Genomic DNA, 19643 nt, shown 5'->3' on the forward strand with positions numbered 1-19643 from the left:
GATATTCCAAATTGCTGGTCATTTTTTAAAACATGGGCTTGTGGTTGCCAAGATAGGTTTGTTTTTTTTTTTTAAAAACTAAAACCATAGGCAATCGCTCAGTAAGTTTTAAAAACCACAAACTTCAGTTACTCATGTAGCAGTAATAAAGTTGCATGTACAATATAGAAAATGTACAGGGCGTTCAGATTCCCAGTGCATTCAAAATTACTGGTTGTATATATGAAGGCAATTTGTGAACTTGAACGGTTCATCCACGTACAAACTGCATTAAAAATGTATCTCTCAACAGTGTTCGTTGAATACTGTTCAAGTCTGATCTTATTCTTTATATTAATGAACTAAATCTTTGTGATCTGTTTTTAAACTAAGTAATAGAATCATGCAGTTCCATCTTCCGTGGTGATTACAGATGAATGGTTGGGATGCCAAAAGCCCATACACAATAGGAGCTGCATTTTTAAAATTAAAGATTTATTGTAGAGCCACCACTGTGGAACTTGAATGCTGTAGCCATTTGCTAGTGGGGGTGGGCTGAAAGCAGCTAATTGTGCCTGTCAGTGAATGCTTTATTTAAAGGACGCAAGGGAGGTGGGACAGAAGCAAATTGTGTCTGATAGTTAGTGCTGACAACACGGCTGTGTTTTAAGATGACGCTACAGCTAAAACCAAAGGAGACTGACAAAGCGTGAAAAAGCTGCAAACTTCTGTCTCTGGATTCTGGCAGTTCTGTGGGGATTTTTCCATTTATATCAGTTGTATCAGGGATACGAACAGATCCAGGCCTTGTTCCAGTCTTTAGTGTGATTATGACTTTTACTGTCTCTGTTCAGTCAAGGACCTTCCTCAGAAGCAATCTCAGTTTATATAATTCTTGTAATGGACAGATGGGCCCAAGCCACGGAGTTTGGATCCAGATCTGAAATCTTCCAAAGTTTGCAGCCTGTGGGATATTCTGGGAAGATTTTTGTTCAAGCCTATCGCTGTTTAGATGATCTCATCTTTGGCTCACCTGTTTCTGTTTCTCATATAACACAGAAGTAATTCTGTGCAATTCATTATTTTGGTCTCTGCCACCCTGCCTGGGGATAATTGTTAATGTTACTCTGTAATTTTCTTACAGTGTTATTCGTGTTGAATAAGACATATATATTTACCATTTTTTCCTAATGATCCTTCTTATCACCATGTTATTTGCAAGAGCAATTTCTTGCTGAATAAACCTAGTGGCTCCAGATAACTTTTCTTTGGCTCCCACCAACCCCTTGAAAGGGAACTGCACCACTCCGTTGATGCTGTCAGCATAAAGTTCTTCAAACAATTTGAGCGTTAAAAGTTTTGAAAAGTTTGCAGCCTTTTCCTCCCACGATGCCCTAGTTGATGTTGGCAGCGTTTTTGGAATGTCTTAAAACAATAGAAGGCAGCTTGCGTGCCTCGTGACTGACGTTTTTTGGTCAGGCTCTTTTCAAAGCAGCTGCATTCTTTAACTAATTGAGCATCAGTGTTTGCGATGTTTGTGGTGTTTGCATGATGGTAGCAGGCTACTTTTTAATAACAAGGCATAGGTCAGAAGCTCATTAAGCCAATGGATGTTATGCTAAAGTAGCAAAGGATTACAAATATGAGCCTCTCTTCAAATACTTCCTGTAGCTGTCTAACATTTATGAACCCTTTGATACGTCTTTTAACCTTTTTTTCTTCCTACTTTTCAGAATCCTAATTGTTCAATGCTTTTTTTCCCCCCCCTTCCTTTGAAGCCTCCTCCCCTGCCTTTCTCTTATTGTTTTTCTTTGTTTTCATTTTGTCCTGCCCCCCGATTCCCTGCTGCCGCAGAGCTGCTCTCTACTGGTGTGCAGCGGTTGTCCTACCTGCGCACTAGCAGTAGCAGCTGTACCCACCATGACTCCCGCCCCAACTCCCCCTTCCGACACCACTTCATCCCCCATGTCAAAGGTAAGGAGCCAGGCCTCTCCAGGGAGTACCTCAGAGTGAAGATCTATTAGCATTCTGTCAAAGCTAACAAGGTGCTTCTCCATAAGGTCGTCATTGGCTGTGTAGCTGAGCATGCCTCGAAATGTGCCTTTACACTTACAACTATATTAAAATAGACATAATCTCCTTTCTCAGAGGAAATATGTCATTTCTAAGGGCCCTAGTTGAAGAGTCATTAAGCAATTACCTATTAGAAATACACAGAAAAGCATTTTCGTTTACTGTTTAGAACCCATATGCTCTTAATTTAGCGTCTTTCTAAAGCAGTACATGACAATCCATACAACAACTAGCGTGTCAGATTTAATTATAATTGCGCATTCTTAAAGCAATAAGTTAAAAAGTGACTACAAATATTGCCTGGATGGAATCAAGGTGATCAAAAAAACACACACACACACACACACAATGCGTATTGTATAAAGATCACTGGCAACAAGAAAATTCATCATTGTTAATTGTATTGGCAATAATTAGTGTCCAACAAAACATAATCTGTAGGCTTCTCCTCAACCAGTTAGAATCGGCAAACTCTGCTGAAGGCAGTAGAGCTGCACAGATTTATACTAGCTGAGGATCTCATCCTTTCTGTTTTTTTAATCTTTTATTTTTCATGGCTGGATTTTTGGTGGAAGGTTTATTGTTCTCACACTGGTTCCTTCAAAGAGCTCACTCAGCTCATTAAGCCTTTAGTTCTATTTCTTGCTTTCTATGAAGGTGGTTTTGCCTTTGCTTCTATTGGAGCACTCTGGCTTTGCCCTCTCTTCTGTTGGGGGAGAAGGTCATAGCTTATGTTGCCTGCAAGAGCTCAAAAAGAAGCAATTGAGTAAGTTGAGCATAGTTTCTATTCTGGCACCACTGATGAATGCAGACAGCACTGAACATCGTTAAAAACAGTTGCAACGAGGCTGTTGCCATGGACTTTCAAGAAATGCTAATAGATTTCAACGTTTTATCTCTTCAAACACTCAGATCACCATTGCTAATTTTAGTCCTGTATTTTACCTAATTATTTTCATTAATATGCACTTTTAACTTTCCTATTATGTTGCTATAAAAAATTCTCACTTCGAACTAAAAAGATTGGGACCCTTAAAAATAGATACAGTGCTCATTTCAGCATGCAGTTAATCCATAAACTTTGCAATTTCAACGTTTCTTTGCTGTAAATTTAAATTAATGTTCACATTCTTTCAAGTGGCGTTTTCATCCTTTTTCTGTTGAGAAAATAGCTTCTTCAACAGATGTATCAGAAGAACTCTTTGAAATTCATGCGTATTGTTTTCAGATTTCAGAAGAGCACCTGTTGTGAAGATTAGGTTTGTGGCTCAGTTATCAGTACAAACGGCCAATTAGGATTACAGACACTGAAATGAAAGGGGCGGGTATGTTTCTTTTCAGGTAAAGGCACGTAAATCATCATAAGAATCCACCACTTTCTGAAAATTTTACGTAAAGAGCTTAGGCCTGGACAGGATTCTTTCATTTCGTGTCATCTCTTGTATCTTAACAGATCTCCCCAAAGCTCAGTTCCATGTCCCAGTGACAGTGTTCACCATTTGCGAACGTGGTACATTGGGGTGGGGGAAGTAGCAGGTATTCACATCTTGTAATTTACATGCCTGAATTGGGAGGGTGGTCTCCTAATAGTAGGTTGAGAAGAAAAAGCACCTCCTTTAGGTGACCTGGAGCACCTAAGTTAATGTGGTGGGAATATCTCCATGGTTTCCATTCCATTTTGGTTTTTCTCTCTGAGGAGGAAAGAGACTACTCAAAACAAAAATACACTGTTGTGTTTCATTCTAGCTTCACTCAACATTACTGCAAGCAATTCCCCCAAAGCATTGAGCCAGACTCAGACGTTTATAAAACATACACAGATAAAGTGACATTTTGGGTATTTTTATTAATGATTTGGAAGAAAGCATGCAATAATATTGCAGAGTTTCCTGATGACGTAAAGACTGGGAGAGTAGTAGCCAACAAAGAACATCAGTTTTCTCAGTGAACAGTGTGCAGGAAAATAACAGCCATTTTCATTGTAACCAAATGTAAATCATGCTTCTAAGGGATGTTGTCCGTCTGTACATGCTGGAGGAGAACAGTAGCTCTGAAAACAACTTGATTGTTCTAGTGGATGGTAATCAGGATAGCAGAAAAAGATGCTCCAGCTAAAAGAGCTGTTGTAGTTTTTGGATGGATAAATAATAGAACAGCAGGTACAAGTAGAGATGTTAGATACTTGAACGAGGCCTACAGCAGAATGCTAGTTCCACAGTCCCAGCAGGATGGGTGACATAAGAAAAATTCCTGAAGCTTCAGAGAAGAACCATCAGATAATTCCAAACCTCTTAGAAAAAGGTTATCGCTGTTAATTTATTAACACTATCAAATGGAAAGATTCAGTGGTGATTTTCTCAGTGTCTATGTACCTGCGTAGCAGAAATGTGTGGTAGCAGAAGGCTCTCCACTGTAGTAGGCAGAATATAATAAGGTCCTATATTTGGACATTGAAATTAGGCAAAGCCATCATCATTTCTCTTGACTTGTTTAAGGTGGAGATAGGTAGCTTTTGAAACAGCTTAGGAAAGGTTTTTTTTCTTCACATCAATACAAAATGTTTAATCAAGCAGGAACCTTTTCTCAAAAATATGCGTATTTAACCTGCTCTCAGTAGACACTAGTCCTTTTACCTGCACTTGAGGATTACAGTGGTTCCTACTGTCTTAAAACGTATAATACTACACAGAAGGCAAAATGTTGGATGGAAGGATTTGCAGTTGAGCTAGTACATTTCAGTCATATAAATTTTTTCACTGGTGCAAAGGCAGCATAGCTAGAATAAATTATCCAACATACAAGTGATATATGATATAGATGACAAATCTAAAGTGATCTCTGCATACAGGTTATTGTTTCAGGTCAGAATGGCCTGAAGTCCTTTGTAATTTGTCCAGCATGTAAATGAATCATCTGGGTGCTTGCAAACCCCAAATATGAGATAAATATTCATGATGTTCCCAAAGCTCTATCTCGTCCTATGAAAGGATTATGATGGAAGATAGTTCTTGATCAAATATAGCCTGAAAGCACATACAATATGTGTATGCATATGTGTACCACCAGTGCACATGCAGTTCAAGAAAGGCAAGATTATAGGGAGAAGTTTATTAAATAAACCCTACTATGGTTATAACATAAAAGTATACATGTTTTTGTAGGAGGAGAAAGTATAGCTTGCCCAGTGTATTGTTTGAGGATTTTGTTTGGTGTTTTTTGGCATTCAAGTAGTGTTGGGTGAAGTTCAGTTGCACTGTACCACATGTACCTTTCACTATTCCATGTTTATAAATAGATACTCTGTTATCCACTGATGGGGTTGATCTGAGTGTCCCACATGGCTCTTTATTTGTCCTCTCTATATACTACACGTGTCCAAGTACCTCCTTTTTACATCTGTGCAGCACAGAAGAAAGATTGATCTGTCACTGGCTGCATCTAATGATTCCTTGATGTCCTTATCCATAGGGGGATGCCTTGGGTGTTCTAGGTGTCTTTTTTCAAAGTTTAAAGAACTGCCTGGGGTTAATTAACTGGGGTTAATTAGATATGATACATTTGTGCTATTTCAAAGAAGAAGCATCATGTGATCTCCTTTGTACTTGGTCATCCTCTTTCAAAGCAACCTGTGCTTTTTAGCAGGGAGGTGAACTGCATGTAAGTTTGTAAGGTAAGGATTTCAGAAAGCTGTATTTTTTATTTCTTTAGGAATCACTGAATGTGAGTCATGCCATAAGTGCTTTGGTAGAGGCACATGATTCCCAAACAGCAGAATGATAATGAAAGTAGTATATGACATGTTATGCCAGTGTATATTATTTTGTATCATCAAGCCAGAAAAGTAGACATTTGGACCAGTTTCAGTGTGTTTACATAAAGCTCAGTTGAATCAATGTAATGCTCAAGCCTTGTAGACAAGGCCAAACTTAGAGAAGACGTCTGATGAGTATAGGGGCTAAATATTGCTAGGAAGGTCTTAATGAGAATTCATTGATGTAACATATATGTTGAAAGGGCGAGAAGAGAGTGCAATATACATCAGCTTAGACTTAGACTTATTTGGGCTCTCCATTGAATTTGGGCTTGTCCCAATAACATACAATCTCTGCTATGAAAGAGTGAAAACAAGTCCATGAATGAAAGAAACCCTGACCCTAATGAAATCAGAGACAAAACTCTCATTTAGAGCCAGGATTTCATGTGACGTGCCTAAAATTTTTCAGAGGCGTTCAAAAATATTGCAAAGCCCCTGTAAGATTTCTGAGTAAAAAGAGCTTTGCGTTGAGAGGCATTCCTTTGCTCACAGACCTTCCCATAATGATTTTGCTCACCTGCATAATGAATTTGGGCTTTTCACAGATTTTTGCTTTGCTTACATAATCTTCCCTCAGGCAGGTCTCTGAAATCCAATACTCTGTGTGTGTGATAACTATTTCCAGGGTTTTGCAGATGCAGCTGAGAGCTCTGTTCTGGAAAACAGCCATGTTTTGGCTGTTGAAGGGCTTTCTGTTCTGTGTGGAAAATATGGGCTATACATCTGGGCAGGCTTGATGAATGGTGGTTTGACAAAACCTAAAAAGGGCTTAGGCTTTCAAGTGTTGTTGAGCTTGTTTTTCTATGTTGATTCAGAAGTACAGCAACTAAATCACAAGTTGACAGAAGGCTCAGTTTTGGTTGCATACTGGGCCTTTTGGCCTGATTCCGTAAATTCCGCTTGTGAATCACAAGTTGGCCCAGTGGCGAGCCCTTCAGAAGGCAACAGGAACCTGCATCGTGTTGTGCTGTATATAATGAAGCAGTTATATCCCTGACCTCTGCAAGTCATGATATGCTGCATCATTTTCAGTTGAATGCCAGCTTTCTTTGAACTTGAAAACATTTATTCCCCTCAGCAAGAAGCACAACAAGATGTTTCATATGCTTGGAGCTGAAAGAAAAACAATATCATTTTCCTGAAAGGCTGGCCAAAGTGTGATCCATCATTTTTATTCACTTCAAAACCCTTTCTTTTTGTAGATCTCCTGTGATCTCCTACACAGATTTAAATCATCTGTAGCAGCATGAGTCTGATGGCTTTTATTTCATTCTCCAATAAGTTGCTAAGTTCTAATTTACCCTTTCCTTCTCCTTTTTTCCTCCTCTTTTTATGTTTTCCTTCTTTTTCTTGCAGCTTCATTCTGCATCACTATGTTATCTGTGCATGACTGATGACAAGTGAGAGAAGGCAGTGCCTTCATCTTCACTGACTTATAATCTGTATAGCTTCTTGAGTGTTTTCTTGTATCTCAAATACTAAAAGAGTGGAGATCTGACTACCAAGATGGTAGTTAGATGCTATGCCATTTCTGGCCACTGTTCCAAACAGTTTATAAAAACATTGGCCACACTGTGCTTCTCTTTTCCAGAAAAATTTAATTTTTTATTCCATTCCCCCTCCTTCATCATAATATACATACGTACATACATACATACATACATACATACATATATATATATATGGTTTAGATCTGTTGTGATCTATGTCATAGCATTTACTGGAGCTGTCCTTGGTAAAGGACTTCTGTAGAAGTGGAGGAAAACAGGAAGGTTGTTGCAAATTTCATTCACTTAAATTTCAGTGTCAGGCAGCTGACAGCTGCTCCCTAAGGGAAGGGAGCCCACAGTCAAATGTGATAGCAAGGCTGTCAGGGCAGCAGTCTCGCCAGCCAGGGCCCCGTCCCACAGCCCTGAGTGAGGTGAGCGGGGTTGGCCCAGGGGTGGTAGCTAGGTTCACCCAATAGTCCACATCATCCCCAAGCGTCTGTGGAGACAAGGCAGGTCCAAGGTTAAGCTGGAAAGGCATCAGCAAATCAGGGTTAGGATCAGGTCCAGTGATGGTATCCAGGACAGATGCAGCCCAGTGATCGCCATGCAGGTCCATATTGATGAAGCAGGTCTAAGGTCAAGCCAGGAGGTCAGTCCACAGAGCAGGGTCCAGATCAGTGAGGTCTGTAGCCAGGCAGAGGCGTGGTTGTGACACAGCTGGTGCTCAGGCGAGGCCCAGCAACTGGGCCTTAGCTTAAAAGCAAATCCTAAGGGAGAGGAGGGGGTGGGGGAGGCCTTGTTGAGGCCTCCCAGCAGAGTTGTCTGGCAGAGCTCTTTCCAAGGTCACCAGAGGGAGGAGGGCTGCCCTCAGCTGCACCATCTCTTACCTAGCCCTGAGCTCAGGCAGCAAAACCCCCAGGAGGGGGGGTGTTCTCAGGGTCCTTACGTTGGATTGTATTCCAAACTGATTCTGTACTAGGGTCCTGGGGGAAGACAGGATCAAATCTAAACCTAGGCAGTCTAGACATTTGCATAGACAGTAGATTGCTGGAGCAAACCAAATAGCCATGTCTACATTGGGTACTTCACTTGTGTCAAGCCTAGAAAGCCAGGTGTTGTCATCTCTGAGATCCAGGGTATAGGACAGAAAATATTGCTAGAATTTCTGCAGCAGCTGTCACTGCGTGCACCTTTTCCGTTCCCCTTGTAGCAGCAGCAGTAGTCGACCAAACTGTGTAGGACTCTTCAGCTTTCTGGCCTTGGTTGTACTAGTCCCATATCATCTGAGTTATATCTGAGTTCAATCTGCCTGTGCTTCTGAGAGGCCTTGAACCATTCCTTTTGGCTGAATTACTGTGCAAAGGTGAGGGAATCCCAGCTGCTAGCCTTTTTTGGACCTTTAGGCAAGGCCTGCAGTTCAGCAAATGCCTGTTAAACCTGTGTTACTTATTAGAGATCATTTTAGGCTCAAGGCAGTGCCATTTTCCAACAAAATCAGAACAATTTCCAAGCAAACTCTAGAATGAGACTCTTAAACTTTTATGCTCATAAGAACTGTTGTAACTAGAACCTTAAAGCTGTTCAAGATAAAAGCCTGTGCAACTCTTCTTAGCAAAGTTAAGACTCATCTATTTTTCTTTAACTGAAAAACTGATATTTGGATGAACCAAAACCTTATAGCATGTCCACATAGATTTTACAGATTTGTTTCAGTGAAATAAATACAAAAAAAAAAAGTATCCATGTTGACTACCGTCTCCCAGCAGATGAAACATACTGGTGGCTCCTCTGCTGTGACAGTCCACAGTTCAATAAATCTTTTTTGCTTCTTCTCTTTCATTGAATTTACTCATTATCAACAGAAGCTGGACGGCAGAATGACATGTGCGTATAAAGGTTATAAATTTTGGAATGATCTGTATCTTCAAACCTTCTCAACATTGGTGTTTTTCTTTATTAAATAATGATTTTGCTGAAAAGTGACTCATAATCTCTTCATAGAAACAAAAGATGAGTAAAATCAGTTTAACAAAGTTAGATGTTTCACTGTCAGGGTATTTCAAAGGATGGACTAGTAGAACACAAGGTTGGAAGTCCAGGTAAAGGACAATAGACTGAGATATGGCAATGTTATTTAAAATAATCATACATTCTGCTATTCAGAGCTAGTAAATCTGGTCTTGACTGTTATCTGGCCTGAAACTCAACATCATAGGACCCAAAATGTCTGTGGGTGACAGAACATCATGTTTGGGGGATATAATGTACAGTATGTCATTCAGGGCCAAAATATCAAGGTGGTAAATACAGAATTTTGCGCATGTATTCATCTGGACGAATTGTGCAGTCAAGCCCCCGAAACGGTGTGTACATGCAGTTTTTAAAGCATATATGGATAGACGATTTATTTCGTACACTAACAGAGGATATGTGGTACATGTCCCTCAGTGAGATTTGTGAAGAACATTGTTTTGCCCATCTGGTGCCTTTCAGATTAACAGATGACCCCCCTAGTGAAAGAGGAAGAGTGCAAAAAACATTTCCTTTTTCCTTTTTTTCCTTTTTTTTCCTTTTTTTTTTTTTTTTTTTTTTTACCTCCAACAATACGTAAATAAGAAGTGTGCTGAGTCAGGGATTTTGGGCCCTCTAATGGGACACAGGAAGTCTGCAGCTGAAAGGAGGCCTGCATTTTCTTTTCTGTTGTTGCTTTATAGGCCTCTTGTACTTGTCTCCTACTTTTTTCTTATTTTGTTAATTAATTTTGCTAGGTTTTTTATTCCCTTGTGCATATCTTCAAAATTGAAGCGGTTTGATGCTCCCCTACCTGTCACCTTTGTGGTCACTCACACCCATGCAAAGTGAGAACTCAGGTAGACTATTTCTGCTTGTGATAGTTTGCCCTAGTTTGAAGAATGGCATAAAGTAAAAGGCAATATCATTCTTTTATGGTATATACACAGTCTTGTATTTGGAAATCTGCCTTTTAAGTCTTGATGCTTGGGGATCCACCTGCATGCTTCTGTAACAGCCCTCTGGCCCTGACAGCCAGAGGATCTTTCAGGGCTGTTGGATTAATGCGGTGGGTTGTTAGGAGGCAAAGTAATAGTTTTGATGAGAATAATCGTATAAATAAAACTTAATTTTTTAGACATTAGATTCAGGTTGCTAAATCAGCGGTCATAAACTATTGTCATCAGAGCAAAATTTGGCATTGACAGAGATTGGAGGTGGCACCAATGATTTTGGTGCTGCAACCAAGTGGGCTACGTTGCTTTAGAAATTATTGTGCCATGAAACATCAAAAATTTGCTATGAAAGGGCTAAACCAATGAAAGAGTGTGTAAGGAACAGTTATGCCTTGTGATATGGGCCAAGTGACCTAACAGCTATTTTCCATCTCTAGCTTCTGTGATCTTTTGGTGTAGGGTACTGTAGTAGCTGCCAGCCTCTGCTTCTACCTGCTTGGAAGTTGATTTCATTTTGAGTTTGCACATCAACTACTATGCTCCATGCCTGTGACTTTTAACTCCAAATGTGAGTCTCCGTACTAAATCGTTGTCAAGTAACCTTCCATTTTTCTTTTCCACCTTGCCCATCTAACCACCAGCTGCCAGCACACAGCTTCTACCTGCATGCCGTCAGAATGAGTGGGAGCTGCTAGAACTCAACTCCAGCCTGAACATGAATCTTTGTCTCTGCAGGAATATCAGAAAGCAAAGTCACCAGGGCTGCCAGATCTTATTATTGTTTGTATTTATATTTTTGGTTCAAATTTCTTTCCTCCCTGGAGGTTTTGATTCCACCGATTTTTTGGTTGGGTTTGATTGGGCTTGCTTTTTTTTTTATTGCTTTCCCTCTTCTCATTTTGTTTTCTCCATTCTTTCATTGGAGGCAATGAGCCGTCCAGCGGTCGGAACTCCCCTGTCCCCTATCGGCCAGACAGTCGCCCTCTCACTCCAACTTACGCTCAGGCCCCTAAACATTTCCATGTTCCAGGTAGGAGCTGGCACTGTATGTGTCTCGGTGTCCTGTCACAGTGTAGAATGTAGCCTTTGTAATTTTTGTCTTGTCTCCATTGTTTCACGCTATTTACCGTGGGATGCACACACAATGTTGGGAACTGCCTGCTCCTGAGCTTGCTGAGCAACACAAGTATTGTGTTAAGAAATTTGTGGGGATGCATCGTGGTTTATACCTTGCTCTGTCAATCGGATGTTTAACTGTTAGAATGCCTTGTTTTTCAGGGTCTGTTGACAGTCCGTGAGCTGGATATGAGTTATGTAGGGCCCGATTCTTCTCCCAATTGCACCAGCTGAGCACCAGCATAACTGCTAGCTTTGGAGGAGCTGGTTTTGGTTTACAGTGTCATGCAGGAAAGAGCTGACCAGTGAGCAATTAGATATGCAGTTCATTGTCTGTCTTGTCATGACTTGCTTCAGTCAGTGTTCTTCTCTTCTTTTTAACTGGATGGGGACATTTCTGTACTCATTTCATGCATTGGCTTGGTGTCCCCATAGAGACCTGCAGATCTGCAAGGATATATATGAATCAGGATGCCCTCTCTGCAAAGGGCAGTCTCTGTTTTTAAGTCAGCTGTGCAATTCTTCCAGTCTCTGAGAAGATAATCTGTTCCTCTGTCTTTTATTTTGATGGGATGAGGGTATGTGTCCCTTGGCTGTGGACCTACGTCTTCTGTCTGCATCAGTGCTAGCTGAGAGCCTTACTCTGTATCTAATTATTCCTCAAGCCACCTTCAGCCAGTAACCTTCACACTGCCAGAGATTACTCCTCCTCCTCATTCCCTCAACTCTGGCAGATAAACTGTGTGAACTCTCCCTTTAAGTTAGTATGAGCTGGCTTGGCTAAGGCAGGCTATTTCAGCTGCTTATGCTAGTGTGGCTGGCTTTAACTTGCGTAAAGTAAGGTGCACCTGCGTGAATAATTTCTGTTGAGAAATAATCCCTATTTTGGTGGGAGTGATTGGTTGGTAGGAGAGAGAGCCTCTTCAGCTGGCACAGTGCAGCCACAGAAGGAGCTATGCTCATATCTTCCTTCAAGCTTTCTGGTGTAGGCATGCACAAAAGGTCTGCGTGACTACCCTTGTAGTGTTTATACCTATTTGCTATTCAGGTAGGCGCAATAGATCGCTACTGAGAAAGAAATACTGTGGTGTCTTTGTGTGCAATGGATTTGCCTATTTAGTCAAGGATGTAGGGTTCTGTAGAGTAAGATTTGCCTCTATTTCCATAGATTCCTAGCTTTAACCTTCCTTAAAGCCACAGGTGAAGTGGTCTCCTGTAGTACCTTAATTGGATCTGTGATATACAGCATGTATTTCTGAAAATTTTTTTTTTATCTCTTTGCTGCTGTAGCTGAAAAAAAATTTAGAGCGTATGAAGTAGCAAAATTGGTTTCTGACACGAATGTTCTAGCTCCTGGTAACTCATGGCTTATAATAGGATTCTGAGTATGTTTTTGCACTGCAGCACTAGTTTCGGATGAACTTTTGTATTTTCACCTGTACAGAATACATGAAGTGCTGTGAATATTTTTTAGAACAAACATCTTTCTCTCTTAAACATCATTGTTTTGGAAAATGTTAGATCTTTTAGACATGTTGTAGATTTACTGCATTAGAGTTCTGGGAAGTGCTTTTATTCTGATTTACATTGATAGTGTGCAATGTAGTGGTTTCTACATTAAAAAAAAATTATAAAGAAAAAAATCTGTCCTTGATGTGGTTTGAGAATTACCATTATATCAGCTAATATCATGTAAAGCATCCCTTTGACTCAGTGAAGTCTACCTGTTGCAGACTGTTCGAAATAGCATATTAGGCAGCTTATTTTGTTCTCTGGGTTTTAAAGTGAACTATAGGTTCACTGCGTTCTTCTCCAACCAGTCAAATTGGAAAGGAAATTGAGCTGTTACGACAGAAGCAATTTCCCACAGAAATTATTTGGGGTAGCTTTCCCCAAATTGCTTGTATCTTTGCCATTGACATTTCTTGTTTTTTTGCATTTCCACTCTAACTTTTATCCCAGTAACAGTCTTCTGAGTATTTGAAATAGATTGTTCATGACTTGGATGCATCCGCATGTTACAGAATAAGCTCTGAAGGACTTCATATCACATCTTTGACTTGTCACTTGTTCTGACATTTTCTTTTTGTCAGATAATCTGGTTCTGTGTCAAACTAGGATTAGTTTTCTGACTTTTTCTTGTGCTACATCCTTGATTTGATCTGTCTGTTGTTTCAGTGTTGGAGTTATCTTTTTCTATAGCTGAAGTAGTTCCCATATTCACATTTTTCTTGCTTCTTAATTTCACAGATCAAGGCGTCAACATTTACAGAAAACCACCAATCTACAAACAACATGGTAAATGATCTATTTATATTTCAAAGTCGGAGTGTCAACTAAACCAAGATACACAGAGACTAGTGAAAAACATTCAGCATTTAGTGTATGAGCATTAAAAATGATAAATCCAAACTTTAAACCACTTTTATTCCATGTCCTGCTGAGTGATTATGTTTTAAAACATGTTGTTTGATTTGTATAATATAGTTTAAATATTGGCCACATTGACGTTAACAGCAGAATTGCCACTAACTGGGATTTTACTGTCTCTTTAGCATTGCGATGCCTTTCTGTATTTCACTTCTTTAAGTTTATGTTTTCAGAGTACAGGTATTCATTGCGGTAAAATGGATTAGCCACAGTCCATTCTCTGACAGGAACTTCACAGAAAACATTTATTTAAGACAAAGAAAGTACAATTCTTTATCTCATCAGCAAAGGTGGACATTTTATCATCAGATTGGCATTCCAAATGTACCTGTGTTTTAACTAAGAATCCTCAGTGTATTGAGGATAACATAGGTTACTTGCCACTGACAGGGCTAATTTGACTGTCAAACCCTGTAAAACGGCTCAGGTAGCGTACTCTGTTTGTTTTTCCAGTGTTTAGATTAGAGTTGGACAACAGTGTTTCTAGTCTGGAAAGTTTAGAGCAGTCGTTGTTTTAGCAAGCCTGAAATAACAAAGGCAGAAGCCAACTGCCTTGCCAGTCTTTAGTACTGCCGAGCAAGTATTATAAATATGTTCTAAGTAAATGTGTCCACTGTTCACTTCTGTCGTGAATAGAAAACTTTTAAGTAGGAGAAGATCTTTATGTAATTTGCTAAAAGACAGATGTCTCTACTTTTTAAACACTTTGCGTTTCCTTCCCTTTGTAGACCCTTTATCTAATGAAATTTATTTAGGATTAAGTAGCAAATGAGTAGTTCTGTAGGTTTTAGAAGAACAGTTGGCTGAGAGCCATTGAGTTGAAATGATTAAGAAATACAGGGAAGTCCTCTCTGTAGACTGGAGCGAGCATCTGAAGAACAACGCTATTGTGGTTTTACTTTTTTTTTTTTTTTTTCCTTTTCCCTTTTTCCTTTTTCAGTTTTGAAACCATATGCTCATTTTAGAAAGTCTTAACATTGTTTTTGTTTATTTTTATGGTTTTAATGTATCTCCTCACATCCCATTAACATGTGAATGTTTAACCACTGACATCATCAATTCTAATATGTAAGTACTGTTCGAAGTCATGCTTTTGTAAACTCTGACTAGGTTCTGACATGCTTGTAATTATCCTTACGAGTTTCCTAATCATAAAATTCTCAGAATTCCCAATTACATCTAATACTGGTGTTTTTAGAATATCTTGAATGGATTGGATGAACAATGCCCATAAATTAATGGCAATAAGGATATCTCAGTCCCTTGTGTTGCTTAGAAATCTCAACTTTGAGTAGTAAACATTTTTAAAAGTGGAGAGTGAAATGAATGCTTTATTGAGAACCATCTCCTTTTGCTTCTGTGTTCTGCATCACTGCCTTAACAGGTGTTTTTCTGTTTAAAAAAAAGAAAAAAGAAAAATTAGAAAAGAATCCTTCCGATTTGATGTCCTTGTCTAAGTTAAAGGTGCTTTGGACAGATAGTTTGCATATAAGAGGTAATTAAGGCTATTTTTAGTGCAAACTGAATTCAGCTGGATTTTTTGTATGTCAAGAAGTGAAAGCCATAACACACATCCCCACATGATTTTAAGAGATGATGGCTCAGATTGGAATCTTAAATGTGTGTCACACTCCTAAGCTATATTATTGATGAGGTTCATGTCACTGGAAGTGCCTTTCCCTGCTGAGGTGATCTGAATGGAGTTTATTGTTAATTTAGTTATTAATTATTAATACATTCACATCTACTTTTATTCGTGCATGTTAATTGCAAAATACGTAAGCAGAAAAATTCCAGTGGTTAAATAAATGTATCTGTTTGCTTCAGGTTTCGTTTTTGTTTTGTTTTGTTTTACAGCTTTTCACAGAGGCACAGGAAATAATTATCTTTAGTGAAGCTAGTGCTGTCCCTCCGAACAGTTTCTATATTCCTGCCCTAGAGGGAAGACAAACCAGCACATTAGAGCTCTTCCTTAGTAATCCCATATCCTTAGGAAATATTGGCACACACCGTTAGCTTGAATTTTCTTGCTCTTGCATAATCATTCTAACAATGTAAAATCCTAATAAAATCCAAGGCTGATTTGGGGTTATTTTGAGGGTGGGGATGAGAGAAGGGAGGAGGGTTTGATTACAAGATACTAGCAGGAGAAAGATATTTCTTTGCTTCAAATTGTAGTTGAAACACAATACATAAAGATGTTCACTTTAGAAAATGGACTTGCTGTAAAGCATAAAATTTTGCCAAAATAAGGAAAACCTTTACATTGATGCAGATTATTACATACCTAAGTTCCCTGATTGCCATCTAGATGCAGCTGCTTTGGCAGCACAGAACAAGTCCTCCGAGGATATCATCAAGTCCTCCAAGTTCCCAGCAGCCCATGCACCAGCACCCAACGAGATACCAAAGATTGAGACGGACCACTGGCCAGGTCCTCCCTCCCTTGCGGCCATAGGTATGCAAAAGAAATATGGTACAAATGATGCGAATTAAAAGGTACTGTTAACCAAAGTAGATTAATATTGAATCTATAAGATCCAGCAGGGAGGACTGTGTCCACCCCATGTCTTCACTGCAAAGTGTAGTTCTTCAGGTGAGACATCTGGGTGTCCGTGTATTTATAACTGTTGAAGAGGGCTGAGGGAAAGACGTTTTGCAAAAGCACATTGGAATTGATCGCACAGACTCTAACCCATAGACAAATTATGTGAACTCCCATGCGGTATCTTACAAACAGTATGGTGTGTCATGCAAGCCTGACTTCTTTCAGTTACTGTTTACGTAGTCCCTTAGTCCTAAACTAGTGATAAATATTTAACAGAAAATGTCATTGCTTCTGGCCACATGGCTATTTCTGTGGCAAGAAGCAATAACTGCAGTGGAATAGTTAACAGGCTAAAGTTTTTCAGAATCACTGTTTCCACAGACTATATTTTTTTCTTCTGTGTTGTTGCGCTGCACATATCTCATTTTATTTTCTTTAAATCATGTACATGATCATTTCTTAACTTTTTCTTTGGTACTGTATTTGTCTTCTCCGTTGATTTTGTTGACCCCAAGTGAAACGTAGCATAAAGTAAACTACCTACCCTGGCTCATTCATGACGTCACCTCAGAAAAACAGAAGGTCTTGCCCATTCCTGCTCTCTATGTAGAAGCTTGTAGCTTTCCTTGCAGCAGGGTTTTCATGGAGAGGCTGGGAGAAGGAGGCACAGGGTGGCCGAGCTCAATGGTTTGTGTTGACAGTGGCCAACTGAAGGGGCTATATACGCAGCAGGGACTGCTGGGACTTTCTGGAAGTGTCATTTATGTAGCATTGGGACCTCAGAAACCTTACTATCACATTAACAACATACAGGTGCTTAGATCTCTCCTGACAACGTCTGTGGTAACTGCAGCGTTATTATGCCACCTGTCTGAGCTGGAGGATTTGTTAAAGATTTTGGCTGTCAGCTCAGTCTCCAGGCAATGGATGACATTGACTGTTTCCAGTAAAGCTTCTTTGTAAATTGGCTCCCAGGTGATTCTGTTACACCTGAGAAACTAAACAGGACCGTTTGGAAACTGTATGGGTAAAAATGTGCTCATGGCCGTTTTGCGTTCGGAAATAGAAAGACACTGTACAAGATTAATCACTAAAAAACAAACCCTCAAGTCCCAAGTTTTTAGGTTTGTTATCTGATTGTCTGAGTCTGATATTTGGCGTACAGAGCTGAACTGAACTCAGATATCAAAAAAGAGTAATCCTACTACTGTACTGGAAAGTTTTGCAAAAGCCTGAGACACCAAACAGAATAATACATAGTTTAATTACAAATACTTAATTTCTCTGTAACGTTTTGTCTTTCCCTATACTAGCAAACCTTCCGATAATTTAGTTGCAAAATTTAGTCTTCATTGAAATAAAATACTTAGTTTGTCTTCTCTAGGATTGTTGTGTAACTACCTCAGGGTGTAGCCTGTGAAGAACGAATGTATGTGGTGTATAACTGCCTTCAACAATATCATATTCTAGGTCTTCATTGAAATGTCCTGGTGTCTTATTTAGACCATTTCCCATAAATATTCAGGAAAATAAAGATTAATCAATAAAAAATGAGAAACTAAAATGCAGAACACTTGTTCAGATGTAAAGTGGTCTTAGTTAATTTTAGCTTTATCCAAAGGATCGATTAAATTAGTTTTTTAGACTGGAAATAAATCCATGTTCATTCCAAATATGAGTACTTAGGATATTAATGTAATTTCATTTTCCACTTGAAACGTTAATTCATATTTGCTTTTCGGAGCCTAGATAAAAGTATAAATGTAAATCAGACCTCCTTTTTTCAACCATTGGTGCATGTAGCAGTGCCCTTAAACCCCTTGTTTTCATAGCTAGCCAACTAAACGTCTTTTCTCTATTAAATTCATTGATAGCTTTTGTATCACAGACAGTTGCTTGGTTGGGAACCCATGTGCAGTTTAACTTCTTGTTAATATTAGTCGAATGCTAACTAACAGCCATAGGGCAGACTATCTGAGTGACTTTTATTAAGGATGAGTTTTGAAAAAGGATTTTGATTCTGCAAGAAAATACTGCTTTCTTTATTCAGGAAATCAAACTGACCAGTATTTTGAACTAGTATTGAAGTCTTCAAGATGTGGTAGAACTGACGTAAAAAGGGCTCTCTGTGGTTTTATGGAAGCAGGAGCTGACATGAGACGCAGATCAACTGGAAGAGAGGAAGAGGATGAAGAACTACAGAGACGCCGGCAGCTGCAGGAGGAACAGCTTTTGAAGGTTATTGTAACCTTATCTTACTACTGTTTCTGAACATCAACCAAAAAGTGCCCTTTTTTTCCATAAGCAGTTTCTATTAATACCTCAATCAGCTTTATTTTATTTCAGTATTTTTAATTGCCATTTATAGCTCAACTCTGGTCTTGGACAGTTGATACTGAAAGAAGAGATGGAAAAGGAGATTCGTGATAGGTCATCCCTTTCTGCCAGTCGTTACGATTCTCCAGGTAATTCATGTAAACCTAATGATGAACAATGAATGGTTCTGGGAGATCACTTGCAATGTCTATATGTGTTGTTCTTCCCTGAAAAGCATGGCCTAACTCATCAGCTGGTTTTGGGAAGGGGAGGAGGGTGATGGTGGTTCTTTTTTAATTAGGAGAAATAAGAGTTTCAGGATTTTGAGGCAATTTCTGGGAGAGAGATTTTCTAATATAGATTAGGAGGGAAGTCAAATATAGCCGTGACTATTACATCATGCATAGACTAATAGACTGGGTTATTAAATTACAATAGCACATTTGGCTTAAACTAGTGATTCCCATCGCTGCTTAGTCTCTCCTCTCAGGAACAGAAAATCAGCCATGTTTATGAGTGGAGCTGCATATTCCAAACACAGCCAATGTCTCTGTCTTAGCTGGCATTTTGACTGGGTGTATTGTGTTCCAGAGCAAAGGCGAAAGCACCTGCTTTGCTTAATGGGTGGCTTAGATTCTTGGCCTCATTGCAAGTCTTGATACACATCTGTGGCCTTCTCCGAACTCCAGAGGTTTTTGTGGTTTTATTTTACTCTCTACATCCACAGGTCCTTGTAGCGCAGCAGCTGTACTTCAAGCCAAGAAGGGACAAGATGACTCTCTTTGGAGTCATCCAGTGGAGCAGTTGCCAAGCAAATTAAGATTTCCTTGTATTCCCCATTACATAAGTCTGTTGCCTCTATTTAGGGTCTGGGAGAGAACATCTGTGGCAAGACTTGGATCAGTGCGCTC

General features: G+C 39.4%; 1 protein-coding gene across 13 annotated transcripts in view; it reads left to right on the forward strand.

Moving 5' to 3' along the window:
* Positions 1-19643, forward strand: part of ABLIM1 (actin binding LIM protein 1) — a 234607-nt gene that overhangs the window by 199339 nt on the left and 15625 nt on the right. For 2 of the 13 annotated variants that reach the window (XM_068951639.1, XM_068951638.1), the window contains 6 exons: positions 1834-1953; positions 11248-11352; positions 13689-13736; positions 16180-16326; positions 18560-18654; positions 18785-18881. In XM_068951639.1, the coding sequence (XP_068807740.1) occupies positions 1834-1953; positions 11248-11352; positions 13689-13736; positions 16180-16326; positions 18560-18654; positions 18785-18881 (612 nt within the window). The remainder of the gene's footprint in view (positions 1-1833; positions 1954-11247; positions 11353-13688; positions 13737-16179; positions 16327-18559; positions 18655-18784; positions 18882-19643) is intronic. The other 11 variants (XM_068951640.1, XM_068951643.1, XM_068951642.1 and 8 more) reach the window with 7 other exon arrangements.

Source organism: Struthio camelus, chromosome 7, assembly GCF_040807025.1.
Source record: "Struthio camelus isolate bStrCam1 chromosome 7, bStrCam1.hap1, whole genome shotgun sequence".
Lineage (NCBI taxonomy): Eukaryota > Metazoa > Chordata > Aves > Struthioniformes > Struthionidae > Struthio > Struthio camelus.